The sequence below is a fragment of the Mus musculus genome, chromosome 13 (assembly GCF_000001635.26).
Source record: "Mus musculus strain C57BL/6J chromosome 13, GRCm38.p6 C57BL/6J".
Classification (NCBI taxonomy): Eukaryota; Metazoa; Chordata; class Mammalia; order Rodentia; family Muridae; genus Mus; species Mus musculus.
The window spans coordinates 34,160,952-34,184,130 of record NC_000079.6 but is presented as its reverse complement, the minus strand read 5'-3'; the positions used below and the strand labels follow the sequence as shown (position 1 = coordinate 34,184,130).

General features: G+C 46.6%; 2 protein-coding genes across 7 annotated transcripts in view; one reads left to right on the top strand and one right to left on the bottom strand.

Annotated features, from left to right (window-relative positions):
• Slc22a23 (solute carrier family 22, member 23) overlaps positions 1-4,973 on the top strand; it is a 166,118-nt gene extending 161,145 nt beyond the window's left edge. For 4 of the 5 annotated variants that reach the window (XM_030247433.1, NM_001382849.1, XM_006516794.4 and 1 more), the window contains one exon: positions 820-4,962. In XM_030247433.1, coding sequence (XP_030103293.1) covers positions 820-1,177 — 358 coding nt within the window. In that variant the 3' untranslated portion in view covers positions 1,178-4,962. Of the gene's footprint in view, positions 1-819 lie in introns of all 5 variants that reach the window. The other variant, NM_001033167.3, reaches the window with a different exon arrangement.
• A 985-nt stretch (positions 4,974-5,958) lies between these two features.
• Positions 5,959-21,167, bottom strand: Psmg4 (proteasome (prosome, macropain) assembly chaperone 4). 2 transcript variants are annotated; one of them, NM_001101430.2, is made up of 3 exons: positions 20,882-21,167; positions 17,995-18,070; positions 5,959-6,150 (listed from the first exon to the last, which is right to left on the bottom strand). In NM_001101430.2, exons 1-3 carry the CDS (start codon positions 21,053-21,055, stop codon positions 6,029-6,031), a joined length of 372 nt encoding a protein of 123 aa, NP_001094900.1. In that variant the 5' UTR covers positions 21,056-21,167; the 3' UTR covers positions 5,959-6,028. The 2 variants fall into 2 exon arrangements, with proteins under 2 accessions (NP_001094900.1, NP_001103985.1); NM_001110515.2 differs by lacking the exon at positions 17,995-18,070.
• Between the last annotated feature and the right edge of the window lie 2,012 nt (positions 21,168-23,179).

Here is a 23,179-nt window from a genome sequence, read left to right as displayed (position 1 = left end):
TGGCCCATTACCTGAACACTATGGTCTCACCCCAACACTGTACCTCTTTCTTAGTACCTACAGAGCACCTCAGCCCCTGGAATGTTTTCATGTCAAAGTAGAGAAGATAGAGACACGAAAGGAGGGGTGCTAAAATGTTACGTGTCTTCTCAAGGGTTCCTCACTTGGCAGAGGAATAGAGATAAATGACTCACACTTTGACTTTGGCCCATCTGAGCTCAAAGTTGCAGGAATTCAGATACAGCCAAGATGAAAGTAGCTTGGGATATCAAACCTATGGGATTTACTAGGTGGAACCAACCAGAGTAGGGCCCAATACAGAGGCTGAACTTCCTTAGTGCCTCGATCCACTCTCCATTGTAGTAATTGACAATTTATAAAGAATACAGTTTATTCCGCTATGGTCCTGGAGGCTGAGAGGTTCAAGGTAAGGGGTTGTACATGGTGAGGACCCTAGATAATGGGGATTCTGCAGAATCCCAAGACAGTGCAGGGCATCAAGATAGTGGTGACCCAGTAAATATGCTAGCTCAGGCTTCTCCTCTCCTTCTAAAGGCTTTATAAAATTGCTGTCACAGGGGGCCTAACCTCTTGACTACCTCTAATATTAATTATTCTTAAAGCTCCCTCCCATGTCTGAATTCCACCAACATTTGAATTTGAGATGAGGTTTCTAACACTGAGTTTCTGGAACAGTGCTATGAGCTTACCCTAACAGCCATAGTACTTAGCACATACCAACCAACCTGTGCTCCCATTCCACCCTACCTGCGCCAAACCCTTATGTTCCATTTAAGCCTGTGCTCTCTCCCCATGCAGGTGTGGTGGGCTCGGGCTGGTGCTGGCCAGTGCAGGTTTTGGCATGCTGACAGCGCCCATTATTGAGCTGCACAACCAAAAAGGCTACTTCCTGCACCATATCATCTTCGCCTGCTGCACGCTCATCTGCATCATTTGCATCCTCCTGCTTCCTGAGAGCAGGAACCAGAACCTGCCTGAGAATATCGCCAACGGGGAACACTACACACGGCAACCGCTGCTGCCACACAAGAAGGGAGAGCAGCCCTTGCTGCTCACCAACGCGGAGCTCAAGGACTACTCGGGCCTGCATGACGTGGCTGCAGTGGGTGACGGGCTGCCAGAGGGGGCCACTGCCAATGGCATGAAGACTATGTAGCTCGCTGGACCACGCCACCATTCCACCAGTCCCCCCGGGGCTTGAAGGGCTGGGGAGAGTTTGCACACAGGTTTACAGACCAGGGAGGAAGTCCATCTCTGCTGCTGACTCCACTCAATTGTGAGACTTTCAACCGGTGTGGGGAATTCTGTCTTTCCAGACATCCGAGGAACACATCTGAGAAACCAGATGCTCTGGAAATAACCCTCTGAAGACTTTCTTTTCTGCCATTCAATGTTTGTATTTATTTTGGTCATTTTTACGAGAAGCACTTTATCCCCTTCCCCCCTCCACTGATCATGAAGCAGAACCTCCTTCAGGAGTGAGGGTCACTCTGAGGAAGTCCCTGTAAGTGACCAATGCAGTGGCCAGTCCCCTCCCTGGAGGCCAGACTCAATTTCCTTCTCCACTCAAGGAGACAGAGGTCATCTGTAGGCCAGGACCCCTACCTCCAGGCTCCCTGCCATGGACAGCTGTGCCTCTCAAGCAGAGAGTCCTTGGGACTACATTTTACACAGAGGAAAATGTACATGAATTGTTGTTTTTCTTTTTTTCTTTTCCTAGAGTCTGTATATTTTAAAGTTGGGTACTTTACTTTCTGTTTGTTAGGTAGTTTCCATGCTGTGTTGGGAAAACAGCCTCCAGATGTCATACGAGCCAGCTTAATCTTTCTTTCCTTCAGGATCATCCTTTTGTACTTGATCTGGAAGTTTTTGTGGGGAAACTTCCATACTTCACCAGAAATCCTACATGATGAGAAAGCGCCAGTTCCCGCCGCCGCCCGGTTTGCTTAGTTAAGTCCACAGCAGCTGTTGTGTTGAGGTGGGAGCCATGTTTGTTTCTGCTAAGACACTTTCCTTGACTGAGCTCCAGCAGCAAAGGTCCCTCTTCCCCAGCCAGCCCTGTTGCCAGTACTACTTGAAAATGTGGCCACTTCCAGAACTCCAAACAAAAGGAAAATAACAGAAAAAGGCAAATCCCAGGAGGGAGTCTCGATGTCCCACACATGGCCGCCACTCACGTCTCCAGCACATACCATAGAGAGCTCCAGCTTGGATGGCTGCCACTCTGACATCACAACAGTGCCCACAGCACCTGGAGGCGGTCCACCTCATGTCTTCCTCAATGGCTTCCTGCCTGTCACTCACTCAGCACAAAAGGGCCCTGGGCAGGAGTGCAGGTTGCTCACAGGTCAGTCCACGTGGCCTCTAGTCCCTTGAAAGCAGCAAGAAGTGAGAGAAAGCAATAACTCACCAAAGCTCAACTCCCATCCTGTACCAGCCTCCCAGGATGTCCTTTATCTGTGTCCCTCATCTTGCCCCAGACAGCAGGGCACCAGGGCTGCTAAGAAACCAGCCTCTGGACCTCTTGCAGCAGCTCAGGCACCAGCTTCTCTGGGCATCGTGGCTTCTTATCAACCATCTGCCTTGCCTCTTGCCATGCGTCTCTCCCACGTGCTCTTCCAGGGAAATCATGGCCTTGGGCCTATGTAGGCAACAAAGTGACTTCTAAATGACAGTTGCTAGAATTCAAAGGCCAGAAAAAGGGTTGAGTTGAGCCCCTTCCAGCTCCTTGTCTGATCTGTTTCTTACAGTCTTACCCACTTCTCTTCCACATCTGATAGAGACATCAGTGGAATCCAGCCGCCTTGATCAAGCCCTCTTGAGAGTACTGATTCCATATGCAACCCTGTTTCTGGCAGCTGGCCTATGTTCTCTTTGATGCCTGGGGTCCTGAGTGCTTTGCTTGAGGACCAACATGTCTAGGAGGGCGGCCATGTGGCCAGTCCTTGATACCTGTTTTAAGTCCAGCTTCCCTTCACTCTCCCTGGTCTCTCAGTCATCCCTCTTCCATGCCTTGAGGTTAGTACACATTCTCTTTCCAAAGCCTCTGTGATCTGTGCAGCCTTTGCGTGCCAAACTTGTAAGATACCATTCACCTTTCCCAGGTACCTGCTACCAAGTCACCTGGCAGCAACCTTCTGTTAAGGACAGAATGGGACATTTGCAGTCATGAGCAGGCTTACACTGGTTGTGTTGGCCTGCAGAAATCACTAGGTTAGTGGTGTCAAGGTATAGCACTTCGAAACTTCTTTTCAAGGTCTCCAATCTCCACCTCAAATGACAGTGGTAAGAACACTAGGCCAATGCAGACAGTGTTAATGGCTGCAGCGACCAGAGGCAACCCATCAGGGATTAGCAAAGAAGCTGCCACTGAGGCAGGGGCCAGAGGACCATCAACCAGAAGGCAGACTGCTGGCAGTGTCTTATGCCAGCCTCAGGGAAAGACTAAGCAGCTCAGTTTCTGCTTCAGTGCATGGACACCTGAAGTTGCTAGAACACCTTCATGAAAGATAGCCAAAACAGGAAAGCTTGCTTGTGAGCCAGCTTGCTGTGTGGTCTGACCAAGTGAGAAAGACAGCAGGCACCCAGGCCTCAGACACTCTGACCTAGCTCCAGAAAGATGGCCACAGCCCAGCTCCCTGGTACCAAGCTGTCATCCCTAAACTTGGCCCTTTGTCCCTTGTGGGCAGATGCTCCTCAAGCACTGGCCTTTGTGTGGGGCCCCTCCCTCCCTGGAGAACGTTAAAAGGTCTTACTCTCCACCCATCCCTACACCTGTTTTCATAAGTTATGCACAAATGTCAACAGCTGAGACGGGGTGGGACAAGTTCTTCATTTTGCTCTTTATTAAGTCAAATATTATGGAAATATCTACTTATTAGCACCCAAGACAAATAGGGGAAAGGTTTAGATGTTTTTGTGTTTTTAAGACTATAACCACCTGCAACTGGAGGACAGGGCTGATAACGGGTTTGGCCACAAAATGGAAAGCAAGCAAAATCAGACCTCGTAAGGGGAGTATCACACACAGTCACGACTACTTCCCAGAGCCAAACGAGAAGTCCCTGAACTAGAAGTGCCATTCAAAGAATCTCGTGACCATCACACACCCAGCCCCTGGGTGGCACATGGGTTGAGGGAGGCCCACACTTCAACTCCTCCCTGTTCTGAATGACACCACCTCACTCTAATGTATTGTGTGTGTTTTAGAGAAACAATATGGTGTGTTGTGTCTAGTGAGGAACGCCTCCCTACCTCTGTCCTTTCTGCAACCCAACCATGCGTGCTTTTCCTCTAAGAGCCGCGTGACTGTACGTGTTGAAGGGGGCGGTACCTGTTCACAGCACAAGTTTATGTTGAGCTCTGAACTGTCATTCACAGCTGCGTGTCTGCATGGTGTCGCATCTGTTGTACCTTTGGGGAAAATTTGTATGTAAATGTACAGAAATAAAAATGTTGCCCCATTAACAGATTTCCTCTGGAATGTCTTCCCTACCTCACCTGATGGTATCCACAAAGGGCATTTCACTACCACTGAGGACGAGTAAGAAAATCCTCCACGTTGATCAGACCTCCCCACGTCACTACTTTCAAGGCTTCTTCTGTGAGCGGCCTTCATTCGCCCTGCAGATGGTGGGGCCTCTCACTCTGCTTTAAGAGTCCTAGTCTTAAAAGGTAGTCAGAGGCTGAGATCGGATTAAACTTAAATGCTTATGTAGTGTAATTCTCAAAACCATCTGAGAATCCTGCACATTTAAGATGAATTTTTTTCCCTCCTTTGTGTTCTGCTAATCCGTGGCCTGAGGATTCCTAGAGAGGACAAGGAATGACTATCTACACTGTGATTCTGGGAGGAAAGACTGATAACACAAAACTCTCTTCTCTAATGTAGTATTTTTTAACAAGAAAATAATATTTCTTTAATAAAGCATTTATACCAAACTCTTCTCTCCATAGCTGATTTTGTGTCACTTACTACTCTGTCCTAGGGAGCTTCCCACTGGGCTTTCCACACTGCAGAAACACTGGCCAAGGCTACCGAGGCTGGCGTCAAAATATGCAGGAGGCGGGCCTTCAAACCACAGACACCATTACTACCAAGTGCCCTTCTTCCTGCCCCTGCCTGACTCGGTGCAAACCCACTGACACTGTGCAAAATAATGATAGGCCCTGAACTGTCAACTCAGGAGGGTCCAGGGGGACCCCAAAGATTAGAGCTCTTTGGCAATGGTGGTCACCTTTTGTCAAAACGTAGATCTCAACACATGAACCTCAAGTGGAAAAAACACAATTAGAGCCCAAGTAGTAGCCAGGAATTAAACATGGCCGAAGGGCAGGTAGTAGGAAGAAAGGGGAGAAGGAGAGCCAAGGTAAGTGCAAAGGGGCCTGAGACATTGGTACCTGTAAAAAACAAAGTTAAAACCAAACCTGGCATCTGTCACAGCCTGTCACTTTGCCGAGTCTTTCTACACACTTAACCCAGCAAGTTAGGGATCATTGCCATTTCACAGATGGAAAGAATGGGTTCAAAAATCTAGACTCCACTGAGCCCCAAATCTACAAAGCTACACTAAGGTTCAGGTCTGGCTTAAAATAGCACAAGTGAGGTAACCATGAAAGGCTTAGAGAGAACACATGGGAAGCCCCCAAGTACTAACCTTTCAGTTCACAAGTTAGAAGCCTCAGGCCCTGCACTCAATCCTAACCAAACCACAGCTGTTGACTCTCACCAGGAATGAACGGACGGAGTGATGACTGATGTATTAAAACTCTGTCTGATACACTTCCTCCCCTTTCCTCTAGCACTAGCAATCAGGAGGTGTGTATCGTCTGTTCCCTTTTCTTGCTTCCCATGCCATCAGTTTGAGCCTTCTGACACCCATACTTAGAGGAGAAAGCCCAGAAATGAACCCTTTTAAAACAAAGTAAAATGAAGCATGAGGACAAAAAACAACCTGTTTATTTCAATGTCATTTATATACACGTTACAAACTCTTCCTTCTGCTGCTCAGAACTTTTCCGGAAAGGTCTCCATTTCTTCCTTAATCCTGTTTTCTACGAGTAACGTGAAGTTACTGTCTGTGTTGGAGAGGTTGTAGCTGACAAACACCTGTTTGCTGGTCTTCCGGGCTAAAAACAAAGAAAACATGTTGACAGCCACGAGTGAGATACTGTGAGTCCCGTGTTCACAGACCTGCCTAGAGCTGGGAAGCTGCTTGCAAAGAGAACAAGGATTTGAAGGAGACTCCTCAAGGGCTGGACATGCAAACGGACACCTAGCCCCTGCTAGGCTCTGGAACAGGGGATTTAGTACAAGTATCCCAGGAGCTGCTATAGCTCAGTAAGAACAGCATAGTCTGGCCCATCCTGACTCCTGCAGGAGAAAGATCATAGTGTTGGGGCCAGCAGTCACTGCTAAAACGCTCTCAGGTGACCACACACACTAATATCTGGAAATCTCTACACAGGGCTTTGGAGATTTGGGGATTTTGTTATCTCAAAAAATAATAATATTAATTAAAATATTAAAGTTCTCCATCACTACTACCCACTTCTATAATTTTTCTTTCTCCTTCTAGAAGTGTATATTCTATGCATGTACATATATATGCATATATATATATATATATATATATATGCACATGCATATATGTGAGTGTGCATTTTCTAGAACCAATATAGATGAGGCATTGACCAAACTCCAAATATGAAGCCCAGCTGCATGCCCAGATCTGGAAGGCAATACCCTGAGCAGAAGCAGGCAGCGAGTCCAAGCCAGCGTTTCACTCAACAATGACTGGGCAGTGGCCTGACCTCTTCTTCCCTTTGCCTCACCCATGCCCAGGGCAGGGGCAGAAACTACTACTCCCCTGTCAAAACATCAATCCCCTCTCTATTCCAGTGACCTCACCCCCATCTACAGGCAGAAAAGCAGGCAGGAAGGCTGGGATAGCCACAATACCATGGCTAAAGCCTGCTGTGGAAGACACCATGTTTCATCCAGGTGGTGATTCTGCCCTGCCTCTGCAACTCTCCCCTGCAGTCCCAGCAGGGTATCCGTGAGGGCAGAGAGACAAAGCCACCTTCAAGCATGGGTCTTTTCCCTGATCTACCATAGCCCAAAACCTCTTTGGGCTCCAGATTCTCCTTTGTAAATCAAAGGCAGTAAGGTCTCTGAATCTCAAAGACCATTTAATTATTTTCTTATTAAACATCCAAGATGCCAAGCAGTAGTGCCACACACCTTTAATCCCAGCACCTGGGAGGCAGAGGCAGGCGGATTTCTGAGTTCAAGGCTAGCCTGGTCTACAGAGTGAGTTCCAGGACATCCAGGGTTATACTGAGAAACCCTGTCTCGAAAAACCAAAAAAGAAAAAAGAAAAGAAACATCCAAGACTGTGCATCTGGTTTGTTTGGGGGTTACTTGTTTTTAGATAAAGGGATTTTGGGGAATATTCCATTGACTAGGCAACTGATGTATCTCTAGAGAGCCCTGCCTTTGCCCTGAGGATAACTAGGTGGACTATATATAGCACATGAATTACATCTCAATAAAACCGGGGTTCGTTTTGTTTTATTTTGGGGGATTATTAGTTTTTGGTGATACGGTTTCCCTGTGTAGCCCTGGCTGTCTTAGAACTAGCTCTGTAGACCAGACTGGCCACGAACTCAGAGATCCACTCGCCTCTGCTACTGAGTGCTGGGATTAAGGGTATGTGCCACCATACATGGTCTGTTTTTTTCTTTTTTCTTTCTTTCTTTTTTTTTTTTTTTTAAAAAAAAAAAAGGAATGTAAAAACATCCATAAATAAAGGGAATTAACCAGACATGCTGGCACATATAAGTAATCCCAAATCCTAGCGCTTAGGAGGCAGAGATGTGAAGCTAACCCTAAGCTCTAGGCCAACCAATTCAACAAAGGAAAAAGAAAAAACAAAGGAAGAGGAGAAAGAGGAAGAGTACATCTGGATCGAAGCAGTTGCTTGGTCACCATAGGAAGCAGTGCTTTACGATGGCTTTCAGTACACACAGCAGGACCAGCCATGAGTTTCTTCTGCACGCAGTGTGCCCAGAGGCTCCCATCCATTCCTTCAGGTATGGGGGGAGTGTGGGAATCGCTAGTTAGACAATGATCTGAGAACAAGTCAAGTATAGCAAGATAGTGAGATCTACCAAGACCAGCCAGAAAGAGACCATAAAAATCACACCGTGCTTAGTCCATCTTCCCAGTGGCAGTGGCACGGGCATCCTCTCTCAATAGGAGCACACTGTAGTGTACTTCCAATCAGTCTAATTCAGCAATTCCCAATCTGTGGGTTGCAACCATCAGAAAACACGGATTTCCAATGGTCTTAGGAACTGAGACATTGTTCTTTAAAAATTATAGTTATGAAGTAGCAACAAGAACAATTTTATAGTCGGGGGTCACCACAACATGAGGAACTGTATTAAAGGGTCACAGAATTCGAAAGGTTGAGAACCACTGGTCTAACTGTTAAGGGGGCCACAGTGTCTGTGACTAAACTTCCAGACTCATCTCAGCTCTGAAAGGTGACCAAAGTCTCCTCATCCACGGAGAGTTGTGATGTGATGTTTCCATGGCTACTGAGAACCCTACAACCCAGCCCTCAGCTAGTCTGCTTTTGTCTGTCTTCCATGTCCTCTCCTCCTCCTCTTCCTTTTTTTTTTTCCTTTGTTGAGTTGGTTGGCCTAAAGCTTATGGTTAGTTTCCACCTCTGCCTCCTAAGTGCTAGGATTTGAGATTACATATGTGTGCCAGCATGTCTGGTTAATTCCTTTCATTTATGGATGTTTTTACATTTTTTTTAAAGTAGAAAACTCCTATCTTTATTATTATATATTACTGATACTTGTCCAAGCCCAAGAGACCAGTCAACCTAGGATTTTGCTGGGCAAGTCCCTAATCTGAGCGGCTGAAGCACCAGACCTTTCAAAGATGCCAGCAGCCACGACAGGTCACTGAGTTACTGAGAAGCACTTTGCACAAAACTAGGTATCAGGTCTCCAGCTCATAGATATTGAGACAACTTTGCAATTTTTGGTATAAAATCTTTGGTGTCAAACTCTAGTAAGATATGTTAAAAAGGCAGAGACAGGAAGAACAGGAGTTTGAGGCCAGCCTGGGTTATAACTTAGGGGCTGTAGAGATAGCTTGGCAATTAAAAACACATACAGTTCTTAGAGAGGACTGGAGTTTCGTTCCCAATACCTATGTCAGATAGTTCATAACTACCTGCTTCAACACTATCTGCCAACTTCCGTGGGCACTACACTCATGCGCACAAACCCACACTCAGACATACACATATACCCATTAAGAATAATTTAATTAAAAAAAAAAACTTGTATTCATGGCATACCAGACAAATTTATGCCACCCTTCTCTACCAGGGACTGTCACTGCAACCCAAACTCAGCATCCTGCCTCCATATGTATGTCTGCTTCCCTCAATTCTAAGTAGATAAGAGCACAAAAGAATCTGCTTGACATAAGCACTTCTGTGTTTAAAAATACACAAGGAAGCCCTCAGAAGCAAAGGAGCATCATTGTCCCCAACTGACTTTCAAGTTACTCAGTGGGAAGAAAATGCAAATACAGAAAGGAAAGAACAAAAACTAGAAGCCTTGATACAGATTCAACAGAAATGCTTTCCTATAAACTCAAAACTACTTCCTAATAAAACAGTGTGTGAAACAGCTCGTGAGTCTGTTTCCAGGCTAGAGAAGGACCCTGCAAATTCCTATGTCCTCTGTTCTTCCTGACCTCTGACCATAAAATAAGACAAGTCTGAAGCATTCCAAAATTGGTGGTGTCCCTCCTGGGCTACGTGGTAGCTGCTCGTGTGTAGGTGACTCAAAGTGAGAGTTACTACTGGTCAAGATGACACAGTTTTCTTTGTACAACTCTGAACACAATTGACATATGAGCATCTCAAAATGGGAGGGTGGAGGGTGGGAGGGGGCTGGGCTGTTTCCTTCCACATCCCTTTAGCCAGGATTCGGGAGGACGTTGGGGTTGCTGGAGTCAGAAATGACTAGAAACGCTGGAAAACACAAAGCCTGAGCCACTGTCGGGGGCATCCTGTGTTGGGAGCCGCCCCCACATTCGCCGTTACAAGATGGCGCTGACATCCTGTGTTCTAAGTGGTAAACAAATAATCTGCGCATGTGCCAAGGGTATCTTATGACTACTTGTGCTCTGCCTTCCCCGTGACGTCAACTCGGCCGATGGGCTGCAGCCAATCAGGGAGTGACACGTCCGAGGCGAAGGAGAATGCTCCTTAAGAGGGACGGGGTTTCGTTTTCTCTTCTCTTGCTTCTTGCTCTCTTGCTTCTTGCTCTCTTGCTTCTTGCTCTCTTGCTTCCTGCACCCTGGCTCCTGAAGATGTAAGAAATAAAGCTTTGCCGCAGAAGATTCTGGTCTGTGGTGTTCTTCCTGGCCGGTCGTGAGAACGCGTCTAATAACAATTGGTGCCGAATTCCGGGACGAGAAAAAACTCGGGACTGGCGCAAGGAAGATCCCTCATTCCAGAACCAGAACTGCGGGTCGCGGTAATAAAGGTTCCCATAAAACAGACTGTTAAGAAGGATTCAACTGTATGAATTCAGAACTTTTCAGCTGGGGAACGGTGGATACCAGTAAGTATAGCTTTACGAGGTACGCCTGGCCTTGAACTTTCTAACGAAATTCAAGACAGTCTATCAGAAGTAAAGTGGGGAATAGCTTTACAAGGTACGCCTGGTCTTGAACTTTCTAACGAAATTCAAGACAGTCTATCAGAAGTAAAGTGGGAAATGGCTTTACAAGGTATATTTGGCCTTGAATTTTTTCTGGTGTTAGGAGCCCTTTTGTTCCTTTTCACATGTTATCAAGTGATTAAGATAGGGCTGAAAATTCTAGAGGAAATTCAGGACAAGCTATCAGAAGTAAAGCGGGGAGAGAGAGTAGGAACAAAGAGGAAATATGGTACACAAAATAAGTATACAGGCCTTTCCAAGGGTCTTGAACCCGAGGAAAAGTTAAGGTTAGGTAGGAATACCTGGAGAGAGATTAGAAGAAAAAGAGGAAAAAGGGAAAAGAAGAAAGATCAATTAGCGGAGGTCTCTAGGAGATACTCGTCACTAGATGAGCTCAGGGAGCCAGCTCTTAGTAGCTCTGAAGCAGGTGAAGAATCCTCCTCTGAGGAAACAGACTGGGAGGAAGAAGCAGCCCATTACCAGCCAGCTAATTGGTCAAGAAAAAAGCCAAAAGCGGCTGGCGAAGGCCAGTTTGCTGATTGGCCTCAGGGCAGTCGGCTTCAAGGTCCGCCCTATGCGGAGTCCCCACCCTGCGTAGTGCGTCAGCAATGCGCAGAGAGGCAGTGCGCAGAGAGGCAGTGCGCAGACTCATTCATTCCCAGAGAGGAACAAAGGAAAATACAACAGGCATTTCCGGTCTTTGAAGGAGCCGAGGGTGGGCGTGTCCACGCTCCGGTAGAATACTTACAAATTAAGGAAATTGCCGAGTCGGTTCGTAAATACGGAACCAATGCTAATTTTACCTTGGTGCAGTTAGACAGGCTCGCTGGCATGGCACTAACTCCTGCTGACTGGCAAACGGTTGTAAAAGCCGCTCTCCCTAGTATGGGCAAATACATGGAATGGAAAGCGCTTTGGCACGAAGCTGCACAAGCGCAGGCCCGAGCAAACGCAGCTGCTTTGACTCCAGAGCAGAGAGATTGGACTTTTGACTTGTTAACGGGTCAGGGAGCTTATTCTGCTGATCAGACAAACTACCATTGGGGAGCTTATGCCCAGATTTCTTCCACGGCTATTAGGGCCTGGAAGGCGCTCTCTCGAGCAGGTGAAACCACTGGTCAGTTAACAAAGATAATCCAGGGACCTCAGGAATCCTTCTCAGATTTTGTGGCCAGAATGACAGAGGCAGCAGAGCGTATTTTTGGAGAGTCAGAGCAAGCTGCGCCTCTAATAGAACAGCTAATCTATGAGCAAGCCACAAAGGAGTGCCGAGCGGCCATAGCCCCAAGAAAGAACAAAGGCTTACAAGACTGGCTCAGGGTCTGTCGAGAGCTTGGGGGACCTCTCAGCAATGCAGGTTTAGCGGCTGCCATCCTTCAATCCCAAAACCGCTCCATGAGCAGAAATGATCAGAGGACATGTTTTAACTGCGGAAAGCCTGGGCATTTTAAGAAAGATTGCAGAGCTCCAGATAAACAGGGAGGGACTCTCACTCTTTGCTCTAAGTGTGGCAAGGGTTATCATAGAGCTGACCAGTGTCGCTCTGTGAGGGATATAAAGGGCAGAGTCCTTCCCCCACCTGATAGTCAATCAACTGATGTGCCAAAAAACGGGTCATCGGGCCCTCGGTCCCAGGGCCCTCAAAGATATGGGAACCGGTTTGTCAGGACCCAGGAAGCAGTCAGAGAGGCGACCCAGGAAGACCCACAAGGGTGGACCTGCGTGCCGCCTCCGACTTCCTACTAATGCCTCAAATGAGTATTCAGCCGGTGCCGGTGGAGCCTATACCATCCTTGCCCCCGGGAACCATGGGCCTTATTCTCGGCCGGGGTTCACTCACCTTGCAGGGCTTAGTAGTCCACCCTGGAGTTATGGATTGTCAACATTCCCCTGAAATACAGGTCCTGTGCTCAAGCCCTAAGGGCGTTTTTTCTATTAGTAAAGGAGATAGGATAGCTCAGCTGCTGCTCCTCCCTGATAATACCAGGGAGAAATCTGCAGGACCTGAGATAAAGAAAATGGGCTCCTCAGGAAATGATTCTGCCTATTTGGTTGTATCTTTAAATGATAGACCTAAGCTCCGCCTTAAGATCAACGGAAAAGAGTTTGAAGGCATCCTTGATACCGGAGCAGATAAAAGTATAATTTCTACACATTGGTGGCCCAAAGCATGGCCCACCACAGAGTCATCTCATTCATTACAGGGCCTAGGATATCAATCATGTCCCACTATAAGCTCCGTTGCCTTGACGTGGGAATCCTCTGAAGGACAGCAAGGGAAATTCATACCTTATGTGCTCCCACTCCCGGTTAACCTCTGGGGAAGGGATATTATGCAGCATCTGGGCCTTATTTTGTCCAATGAAAACGCCCCATCGGGAGGGTATTCAACTAAAGCAAAAAATATCATGGCAAAGATGGGTTATAAAGAAGGAAAAGGGTTAGGACATCAAGAACAGGGAAGGATAGAGCCCATCTCACCTAATGGAAACCAAGACAGACAGGGTCTGGGTTTTCCTTAGCGGCCATTGGGGCAGCACGACCCATACCATGGAAAACAGGGGACCCAGTGTGGGTTCCTCAATGGCACCTATCCTCTGAAAAACTAGAAGCTGTGATTCAACTGGTAGAGGAACAATTAAAATTAGGCCATATTGAACCCTCTACCTCACCTTGGAATACTCCAATTTTTGTAATTAAGAAAAAGTCAGGAAAGTGGAGACTGCTCCATGACCTCAGAGCCATTAATGAGCAAATGAACTTATTTGGCCCAGTACAGAGGGGTCTCCCTGTACTTTCCGCCTTACCACGTGGCTGGAATTTAATTATTATAGATATTAAAGATTGTTTCTTTTCTATACCTTTGTGTCCAAGAGATAGGCCCAGATTTGCCTTTACCATCCCCTCTATTAATCACATGGAACCTGATAAGAGGTATCAATGGAAGGTCTTACCACAGGGAATGTCCAATAGTCCTACTATGTGTCAACTTTATGTGCAAGAAGCTCTTTTGCCAGTGAGGGAACAATTCCCCTCTTTAATTTTGCTCCTTTACATGGATGACATCCTCCTGTGCCATAAAGACCTTACCATGCTACAAAAGGCATATCCTTTTCTACTTAAAACTTTAAGTCAGTGGGGTTTACAGATAGCCACAGAAAAGGTCCAAATTTCTGATACAGGACAATTCTTGGGCTCTGTGGTGTCCCCAGATAAGATTGTGCCCCAAAAGGTAGAGATAAGAAGAGATCACCTCCATACCTTAAATGATTTTCAAAAGCTGTTGGGAGATATTAATTGGCTCAGACCTTTTTTAAAGATTCCTTCCGCTGAGTTAAGGCCTTTGTTTAGTATTTTAGAAGGAGATCCTCATATCTCCTCCCCTAGGACTCTTACTCTAGCTGCTAACCAGGCCTTACAAAAAGTGGAAAAAGCCTTACAGAATGCACAATTACAACGTATTGAGGATTCGCAGCCTTTCAGTTTGTGTGTCTTTAAGACAGCACAATTGCCAACTGCAGTTTTGTGGCAGAATGGGCCATTGTTGTGGATCCATCCAAACGTATCCCCAGCTAAAATAATAGATTGGTATCCTGATGCAATTGCACAGCTTGCCCTTAAAGGTCTAAAAGCAGCAATCACCCACTTTGGGCAAAGTCCATATCTTTTAATTGTACCTTATACCGCTGCACAGGTTCAAACCTTGGCAGCCGCATCTAATGATTGGGCAGTTTTAGTTACCTCCTTTTCAGGAAAAATAGATAACCATTATCCAAAGCATCCAATCTTACAGTTTGCCCAAAATCAATCTGTTGTGTTTCCACAAATAACAGTAAGAAACCCACTTAAAAATGGGATTGTGGTATATACTGATGGATCAAAAACTGGCATAGGTGCCTATGTGGCTAATGGTAAAGTGGTATCCAAACAGTATAATGAAAATTCACCTCAAGTGGTAGAATGTTTAGTGGTCTTAGAAGTTTTAAAAACCTTTTTAAAACCCCTTAATATTGTGTCAGATTCCTATTATGTGGTTAATGCAGTAAATCTTTTAGAAGTGGCTGGAGTGATTAAGCCTTCCAGTAGAGTTGCCAATATTTTTCAGCAGATACAATTAGTTTTGTTATCTAGAAGATCTCCTGTTTATATTACTCATGTTAGAGCCCATTCAGGCCTACCTGGCCCCATGGCTCTGGGAAATGATTTGGCAGATAAGGCCACTAAAGTGGTGGCTGCTGCCCTATCATCCCCGGTAGAGGCTGCAAGAAATTTTCATAACAATTTTCATGTGACGGCTGAAACATTACGCAGTCGTTTCTCCTTGACAAGAAAAGAAGCCCGTGACATTGTTACTCAATGTCAAAGCTGCTGTGAGTTCTTGCCAGTTCCTCATGTGGGAATTAATCCACGCGGTATTCGACCTCTACAGGTCTGGCAAATGGATGTTACACATGTTTCTTCCTTTGGAAAACTTCAATATCTCCATGTGTCCATTGACACATGTTCTGGCATCATGTTTGCTTCTCCGTTAACCGGAGAAAAAGCCTCACATGTGATTCAACATTGTCTTGAGGCATGGAGTGCTTGGGGGAAACCCAGACTCCTTAAGACTGATAATGGACCAGCTTATACGTCTCAAAAATTCCAACAGTTCTGCCGTCAGATGGACGTGACCCACCTGACTGGACTTCCGTACAACCCTCAAGGACAGGGTATTGTTGAGCGTGCGCATCGCACCCTCAAAGCCTATCTTATAAAACAGAAGAGGGGAACTTTTGAGGAGACTGTACCCCGAGCACCAAGAGTGTCGGTGTCTTTGGCACTCTTTACACTCAATTTTTTAAATATTGATGCTCATGGCCATACTGCGGCTGAACGTCATTGTTCAGAGCCAGATAGGCCCAATGAGATGGTTAAATGGAAAAATGTCCTTGATAATAAATGGTATGGCCCGGATCCTATTTTGATAAGATCCAGGGGAGCTATCTGTGTTTTCCCACAGAATGAAGACAACCCATTTTGGGTACCAGAAAGACTCACCCGAAAAATCCAGACTGACCAAGGGAATACTAATGTCCCTCGTCTTGGTGATGTCCAGGGCGTCAATAATAAAAAGAGAGCAGCGTTGGGGGATAATGTCGACATTCCCACTCCCAATGACGGTGATGTATAATGCTCAAGTATTCTCCTGCTTTTTTACCACTAACTAGGAACTGGGTTTGGCCTTAATTCAGACAGCCTTGGCTCTGTCTGGACAGGTCCAGATGACTGACACCATTAACACTTTGTCAGCCTCAGTGACTACAGTCATAGATGAACAGGCCTCAGCTAATGTCAAGATACAGAGAGGTCTCATGCTGGTTAATCAACTCATAGATCTTGTCCAGATACAACTAGATGTATTATGACAAATAACTCAGCTGGGATGTGAACAAAAGTTTCCGGGATTGTGTGTTATTTCCATTCAGTATGTTAAATTTACTAGGACAGCTAATTTGTCAAAAAGTCTTTTTCAGTATATGTTACAGAATTGGATGGCTGAATTTGAACAGATCCTTCGGGAATTGAGACTTCAGGTCAACTCCACGCGCTTGGACCTGTCCCTGACCAAAGGATTACCCAATTGGATCTCCTCAGCATTTTCTTTCTTTAAAAAATGGGTGGGATTAATATTATTTGGAGATACACTTTGCTGTGGATTAGTGTTGCTTCTTTGATTGGTCTGTAAGCTTAAGGCCCAAATTAGGAGAGACAAGGTGGTTATTGCCCAGGCGCTTGCAGGACTAGAACATGGAGCTCCCCCTGATATATGGTTATCTATGCTTAGGCAATAGGTCGCTGGCCACTCAGCTCTTATATCCCATGAGGCTAGACTCATTGCACGGGATAGAGTGAGTGTGCTTCAGCAGCCCGAGAGAGTTGCAAGGCTAAGCACTGCAATGGAAAGGCTCTGCGGCATATATGAGCCTATTCTAGGGAGACATGTCATCTTTCAAGAAGGTTCAGTGTCCTAGTTCCCTTCCCCCAGGCAAAACGACACGGGAGCAGGTCAGGGTTGCTCTGGGTAAAAGCCTGTAAGCCTAAGAGCTAATCCTGTACATGGCTCCTTTACCTACACACTGGGGATTTGACCTCTATCTCCACTCTCATTAATATGGGTGGCCTATTTGCTCTTATTAAAAGAAAAAGGGGGAGATGTTGGGAGCCGCCCCCACATTCGCCGTTACAAGATGGCGCTGACATCCTGTGTTCTAAGTGGTAAACAAATAATCTGCGCATGTGCCAAGGGTATCTTATGACTACTTGTGCTCTGCCTTCCCCGTGACGTCAACTCGGCCGATGGGCTGCAGCCAATCAGGGAGTGACACGTCCGAGGCGAAGGAGAATGCTCCTTAAGAGGGACGGGGTTTCGTTTTCTCTTCTCTTGCTTCTTGCTCTCTTGCTTCTTGCTCTCTTGCTTCTTGCTCTCTTGCTTCCTGCACCCTGGCTCCTGAAGATGTAAGAAATAAAGCTTTGCCGCAGAAGATTCTGGTCTGTGGTGTTCTTCCTGGCCGGTCGTGAGAACGCGTCTAATAACAATCCTGTCCAAGACTGAGCCATTGTTGAAGGCATCCTGTCCATACCAGCCATGGGAAACAGGGACTGGGGATCACAGAACATAAGTTATTCTGACCTAAATCACCTGAGTATTTGTAATTTTTTTAAAAAGCACATGTGGAAGGAGGGAGCCTTTACCCTCACACTCTTCACTAAACAGCTACTCTGCGTTCACTTCACCAAACTCTTCGCCTGTCATACTGAGACGGAGAAACAGTCCTCCCTGCAGTAGTGACATCTACCAGGCTCTACAGAAATTGCCAAGAGGCCCAGGGAGCCACCCTGAGTAGTTGCCGCTGAGCAGGATTCATTTTCTCCCACAAGGAGATGCTACACTCACTGAAAGAAAATAAATCAGCTCATGGATTGAAGGGGAGAACCAAGAAGGATGGTGAAAGTTCTGGAAAGTTCCCTGGCATCGTGATAACACTGAAACAGTTGAGACAGGTAAGTGTAGATGTGTCCCGTAAAAGACCATGGGACAGAAGTCAGCTTCCAGTGCCAACGAGGCAGTCGTCTGTCATATGCAGATCCTTTACTTCTGAGGGCATTTACCCTAGGACATGAAACCGTGGGTCACATCCGGCTAGTGTCAAAGCATTAGCCTTGGGCACATACCTAAGCGCTGAGCAAGGCCGGTGGAAGTTGTATCAGAAGTGTCTCCAAAAAGGGAGGTGCACACAGGGATGGGGTCCTAAAGAAGAAGAAAAAGAACAAAGAACATACTGTGGATTCTCCTACTGTCAGCTGGGCAGCTTTGGGTTCCACACAAGGCAAGGAAAGGACGTACAACTGTCCCTAGTGGCTGGCACTTGTCTACAGCCAAGCTAGGTGACCTAGACACAGACTAGACAGTAGAACTAGGGCAGACAGAAGCCACCTGTAACGGGACCCATGGAGCTGCTAATGGTTTCTAAGACTGATTTCACATACAGGGGTTGTTTCTGTGTTACAAACTCCAAAGTAGCTGGGCGTGGTGGCACACGCCTTTAATCCCAGCACTCGGGAGGCAGAGGCAGGTAGATTTCTGAGTTCGAGGCCACCCTGGTCTACAGAGTGAGTTCCAGGACAGCCAGGTCTATACAGAGAAACCCTGTCTCGAAAAACCAAAAAAAAAAAAAACACCCAAACTCCAAAGTACGCTGACGGGCTTTCCGACCAGGAGGGAAGCCAACAAACTCAGTAAGCCCACAACAAGAAATGAGATCAGGGTCTCTAGATGTCTGGTTCAGTTCCCCAGCTAAGAAGCAAGTTGCCTGCCTTCGGCAGGAAAGCCTACAAGAGCATGGTTTGTGAGGACTTCTGAAGGTTAGTAAATGACTTAGAACTTTGAAAAGACACCAGCTATCAGTATCCAAAGAGCCAAGTTAAAGCCTTGTATGAAATGGTTGACCGATCTTGTTTTGGCTAAGAAACAATGAAGTATAAACACAGTAGTGTGCTTGCCTAGCATGCACGAGGTCCTGGGTTCAATATTTGGCACCAAAGGAAAAAAAAAAGCAGCTGTTTGACTAGGAAAAGGCCCTCTCACTAACCTGCTCAGGTCTGGTGCACTTGCCTCACTCACTGTCCAGGTTGAGACAACTTAACAGATTGAGTATCTCCCAGACAGTGTGGCAGGGCAGAGACTATATAATTCATCTCTTAAGAACTTAAGGTCACTTTCAGAATTTCTTCAGGTATATACCGAACAAGATTAAAAAGAAAAAAAGAACAGTATAAAATTACTCAATTTCTATCTTTTTGTTTGATACAAAAATATAATCATAAACCTGTTCTTTATAGACTCTTAATTCAACATTTAGCTGAAATGTACAGTGTTTACACTGAAGCCTACTGAAGTAAATCTACCTTACCAGCTGGCTTTTTCGTACCAAAAATAAAATTTTAAGCCCCATCTTGTTACTGTTCTTAATATAATTAATTACTGTCAAATAATTGGTCTCCATAGACACATGCTCAAGGACACATTTACTAAGGTGGGAGCACCTCCTCCAACTCCCTGCCATAGGTCAGGACCATTTTCCATCCCAGGCCAGCCACCCTCAGGCTGGCTTGGCTGGCATCATCCCTCCTGGGTACTGAAACCCCTGCCGCTATCCAGACAGGCCAGTTAGAGAAGCAACTTCATCCTGTGATTTGTGTTCTCCAAAGTTTGTTGTGGCCAGAACAAATTTGCGGGCAAAGGGAGGAGCACACACACATGATCTTTAACACTGTCCTCCATGGACCAGCACAACTTTTCTATGAATGCTCACAAAGAAAATAATTCAGGTGTCAGCAGCCACAAGCCCGCTAGTAGGACTAGAGCTGCCATACTCTCCACCTGCATAGATAGATGTGGCCATGTTTTAGTAGAACCTGATTACGAAGTAAGACCTTACTGCCTGACTGGCTACAACTTAAAGGACGCCCTGAAGAGGTCTCAACAACTCACCAAGTGACTTAATGAGCAGCCTGAGAGGTACTAGACACTAACCTCACCTTATATCACTAAAACTTCAGAGGCCAGTACTACTGGAATAACTGGGCAGGGAAGAACACTAAGAAGCAACAGGCCCTGTGGGGATCACTAGAAACTCAGTATCATACTCTGAATTCATCTCAAAGGGTCTTTAGCAGAGGAATGGCAATCCCTGATCTATCTTATTGTTTTATCTTTTTGCTTATATGTAGTGTGTATGGTATGCATGCATACGTGCATGCATGTTCCTAAATTTGGGTGCATATATATGCATGTGCCCCCCACACAAAGTGAGCTCATCCGAGGGTAAGGTAAGTCCTTCATCCAATATGAGTGGTGTGTTCAAGGAAGAGATGAGGACAGGCAGTTTAACTCAGTGGTGGAGCATTTGCATAGCACATGCAAAGCTTTGGATTCAACCCCCTATCCTGGAGATGGAGAGGCTCTGGGCACGTGACCTGTGAGAGAAAGAAAGGCCAAAGACAGCCAGAGAGCACTCAGAATAGGTAGAGTTGCCCATACAGAGATGAAAGGTCACAGAAGGGGAAGGTTTGAGTTTGTTGGTCAAGTACCTATCAGACACTCAAATCTAAGCTCCAAGTTCAATACAAAAGTTGTCTAAACCCAATGTAAAATGTAAAACGTAGCACGCGCACATGTCAGGAAGCTGGTGCAAGGAGAGCCGATGTTCTGGTGAGCTCAGAGCTCAGGGGCTGGGATGAGTTCCCTTTAAGGTGGTCCACGTGTGGGTTGACTCCGGGGTTCCCGCAAGTCAAGAAGCAGCCCTAGGAGACTCCAGCCTGAGGTGTTCAGAATAGGACCCCAGGGCACACTGAAGCTCCTCAAGAATGTCTCTCAGGGCCGCATGCGACCAGCCTCACTCCCACTGGTCTCTCTCCTCCCAAACCCTTCTTAGCGGTCCCCACCCTCTACCCCAGATCCTTCACCTTGAGGTCCACCGGTCCCCCCAACCCCACCCCCAACTACGGCTAGGCCCCGCCCCCAGATCGCCATCAAGTTCCTGGCCCCGCCCACACTCACGTAGCGGCTGCACATGGCCACTGCGAGGTTGCGTAGATGCGGCGTTGCTCCCACCCACAGGAAGAGCGAATCCGTCAGCCGCATGACATGAAAGTGGACCAGCTGCTCCCACAGCCTTGCACTGAAGTTGTGAAGCGACACGTCCGCGTCCGCAGCGGCCCGAGACTCCTCCATCCCGCCAGCCACCGGGCCACAGCACCGAGACCGGGCAGGCGCGGGCTCCCAGACCAGAGAGAGCGAGCTCCGAAAAGCGGAACGCTCTTTCACTTTCAGATGCGCGCGCCGAGGTGGGGTGGGGCGAGCATGAGTGGGCGGGGCCTAGAACAGGGCCTCCGCCTGCTCTAGCCTGGTACCTTCAGCCTCGCCTAGGAGTCTGCCAGCGATCTCTAGGAACCCACTGAACTACCTCTGTCCTTTTTCCTTCTTCCCAGGAGCGCATGTTAGTGGACTGAAACCACTCTCAGCATCTTCCTTTGCCCAGACACGGACACAATTTGAGCGCTTTAGCAGCCACCACCTCCCAGGCCCACCTCTGCAAGTCTCTAACCTAGCTAACATAATTTAACAGCAATGATCCTGGGAGAAAGCTGTAAAAAAGAACTGCATAGACCATGGCGGGAGGACAGGGTCTTCAGAGACAGGCAGGCACACCCTGAGCTGCTATCATGTAAAGCTCGGGTCTTGATCTAACCCTTTAACTTCTCTGTCTCTCTTTCCTCGAGTACAAAATGGAAATATGAGTAGGGAGCCTTTAAGATTTGAGAAAGAATGTGAGAGAGGGAAGCCCTGTGGAGGGTGGTGATATATCTGCCCTGGGACCCTTTAATTTTAATTACTGGGACACTAAAGTGTTTGGAATGAGTCCCTTGGTGGGTTGAGAGGCGTAAAAACTTGCCCGGTTTGTCAAGCTTTTTACAGTAGACTTGGAGACTCTAGGAACTGCAAAGAGTCTGCTTAAATTTCCTGTAACTCTTAGTGGATCAAATTGAGATTTAAAATGTGATGTGATTTGAGTATGGTTTGGGACCCTCCGAGGATCCACTGTGAGATGTCTTAGTCCCCAAGGGAGATAGATTATGGAATATCATGGGAGATCAGGGGATAGGCCCTGTCTGGAAGACCCAAGTCACTGAGGAAAAGGAAATATTCCTGTGATAGAGCTCCTGAGGTATTACTATAAAAGCAACAAGCCCAGCCTTTGTGGTTAATATTGTTGGGGGTTGGGGGGAGGGGGTTACTACACCCCCTTGTTACCTTTAAATATCTATTGGGGGTTTCTACCCCACTTCAGACCATATCATTACCAGATAAAAGATACAGAAACATTTAGATTTATAATAAGCTTAAAAGCACTAGAGCTAGGCAGATATCAGCCCTCTATGCTATATTACCTATTTTCTTATGGTGATCCCAGAGATGTCACTGGCCATGTTCAGCCTGGGCCATTCCTACTCCATCAGGCTGGTCCTCTTGACCATGTGCCCATGATCTACCAACACCATGGTGACCTCCTTCCTTCTTCCTCTCTCTTCCACCTCATCCTTATCTCAGACCCCAAGCCCAGAATCCATTTTTCCACCCACTCTGTTCTGCCTAGCCTTGTCTGTAGGCATCTTTATTGGCCAATCAGGAATAAGTTGGGGGGCAAGCTTTACATCATTTGGTACAGGAGGATCTCATCAGGAGGCATCCAGATTTGGGGGGACCAGCACTTAGCATTCAAATACAGAGCAGCACCCGTGCAACCCCTACACCCTGCTACACCCATCCTCCTCCTGCCTACTCTTCTCAGGCTGTGACCTCTTCCTGTATTTGTGCTCCTGTGACATTTGTGCTATGAAGTCCTCACCATAGCTCGGCCAGCACAGATACTGTATTCTTGAACCTCCTAGCACTGTAAACTAGAATCTTTCCTCTTCATAAAGTTAATTGCCTCCGACATTTCATTTTACTAACACAAAACTAGCAATATAGTAGAGTGTTCTTTATACTCTGTTTCCATTTGCTAATTATCAGTGAATCTGGTCATATTTTGACAGCTTTATTAAAGTATAATTATTAACATTAACATGACTATTTGCCCATATTTCAGATGTTTAAATTAGGGGGTGGAGAAGCTTGAAGGAAGGGAGGGGGATAGATGTGATCAAGTTCTATACATGTGCCAGGCAGTGGTGGCGCACACCTTTAATCCCAGCACTTGGGAGACAGAGGCAGGTATATTTCTGAGTTCGAGGCCAGCCTGTTCTACAGAGTGAGTTCCAGGACAGCCAGGGCTGCACAGAGAAACCCTGTCTC

Excerpts from the sequence above, each read along its gene's own strand:
- Psmg4 (NM_001101430.2), bottom strand. The coding sequence starts at position 21,055 with ATGGAGGAGTCTCGGGCCGCTGCGGACGCGGACGTGTCGCTTCACAAC. Across the intron at positions 18,071-20,881 it reads TGGCCATGTGCAGCCGCTAC|GACCCCATCCCTGTGTGCAC; the intron begins GTGAGTGTGGGC and ends CTTCTTCTTTAG. Across the intron at positions 6,151-17,994 it reads CGGCCTTGCTCAGCGCTTAG|CCCGGAAGACCAGCAAACAG; the intron begins GTATGTGCCCAA and ends CTTTGTTTTTAG.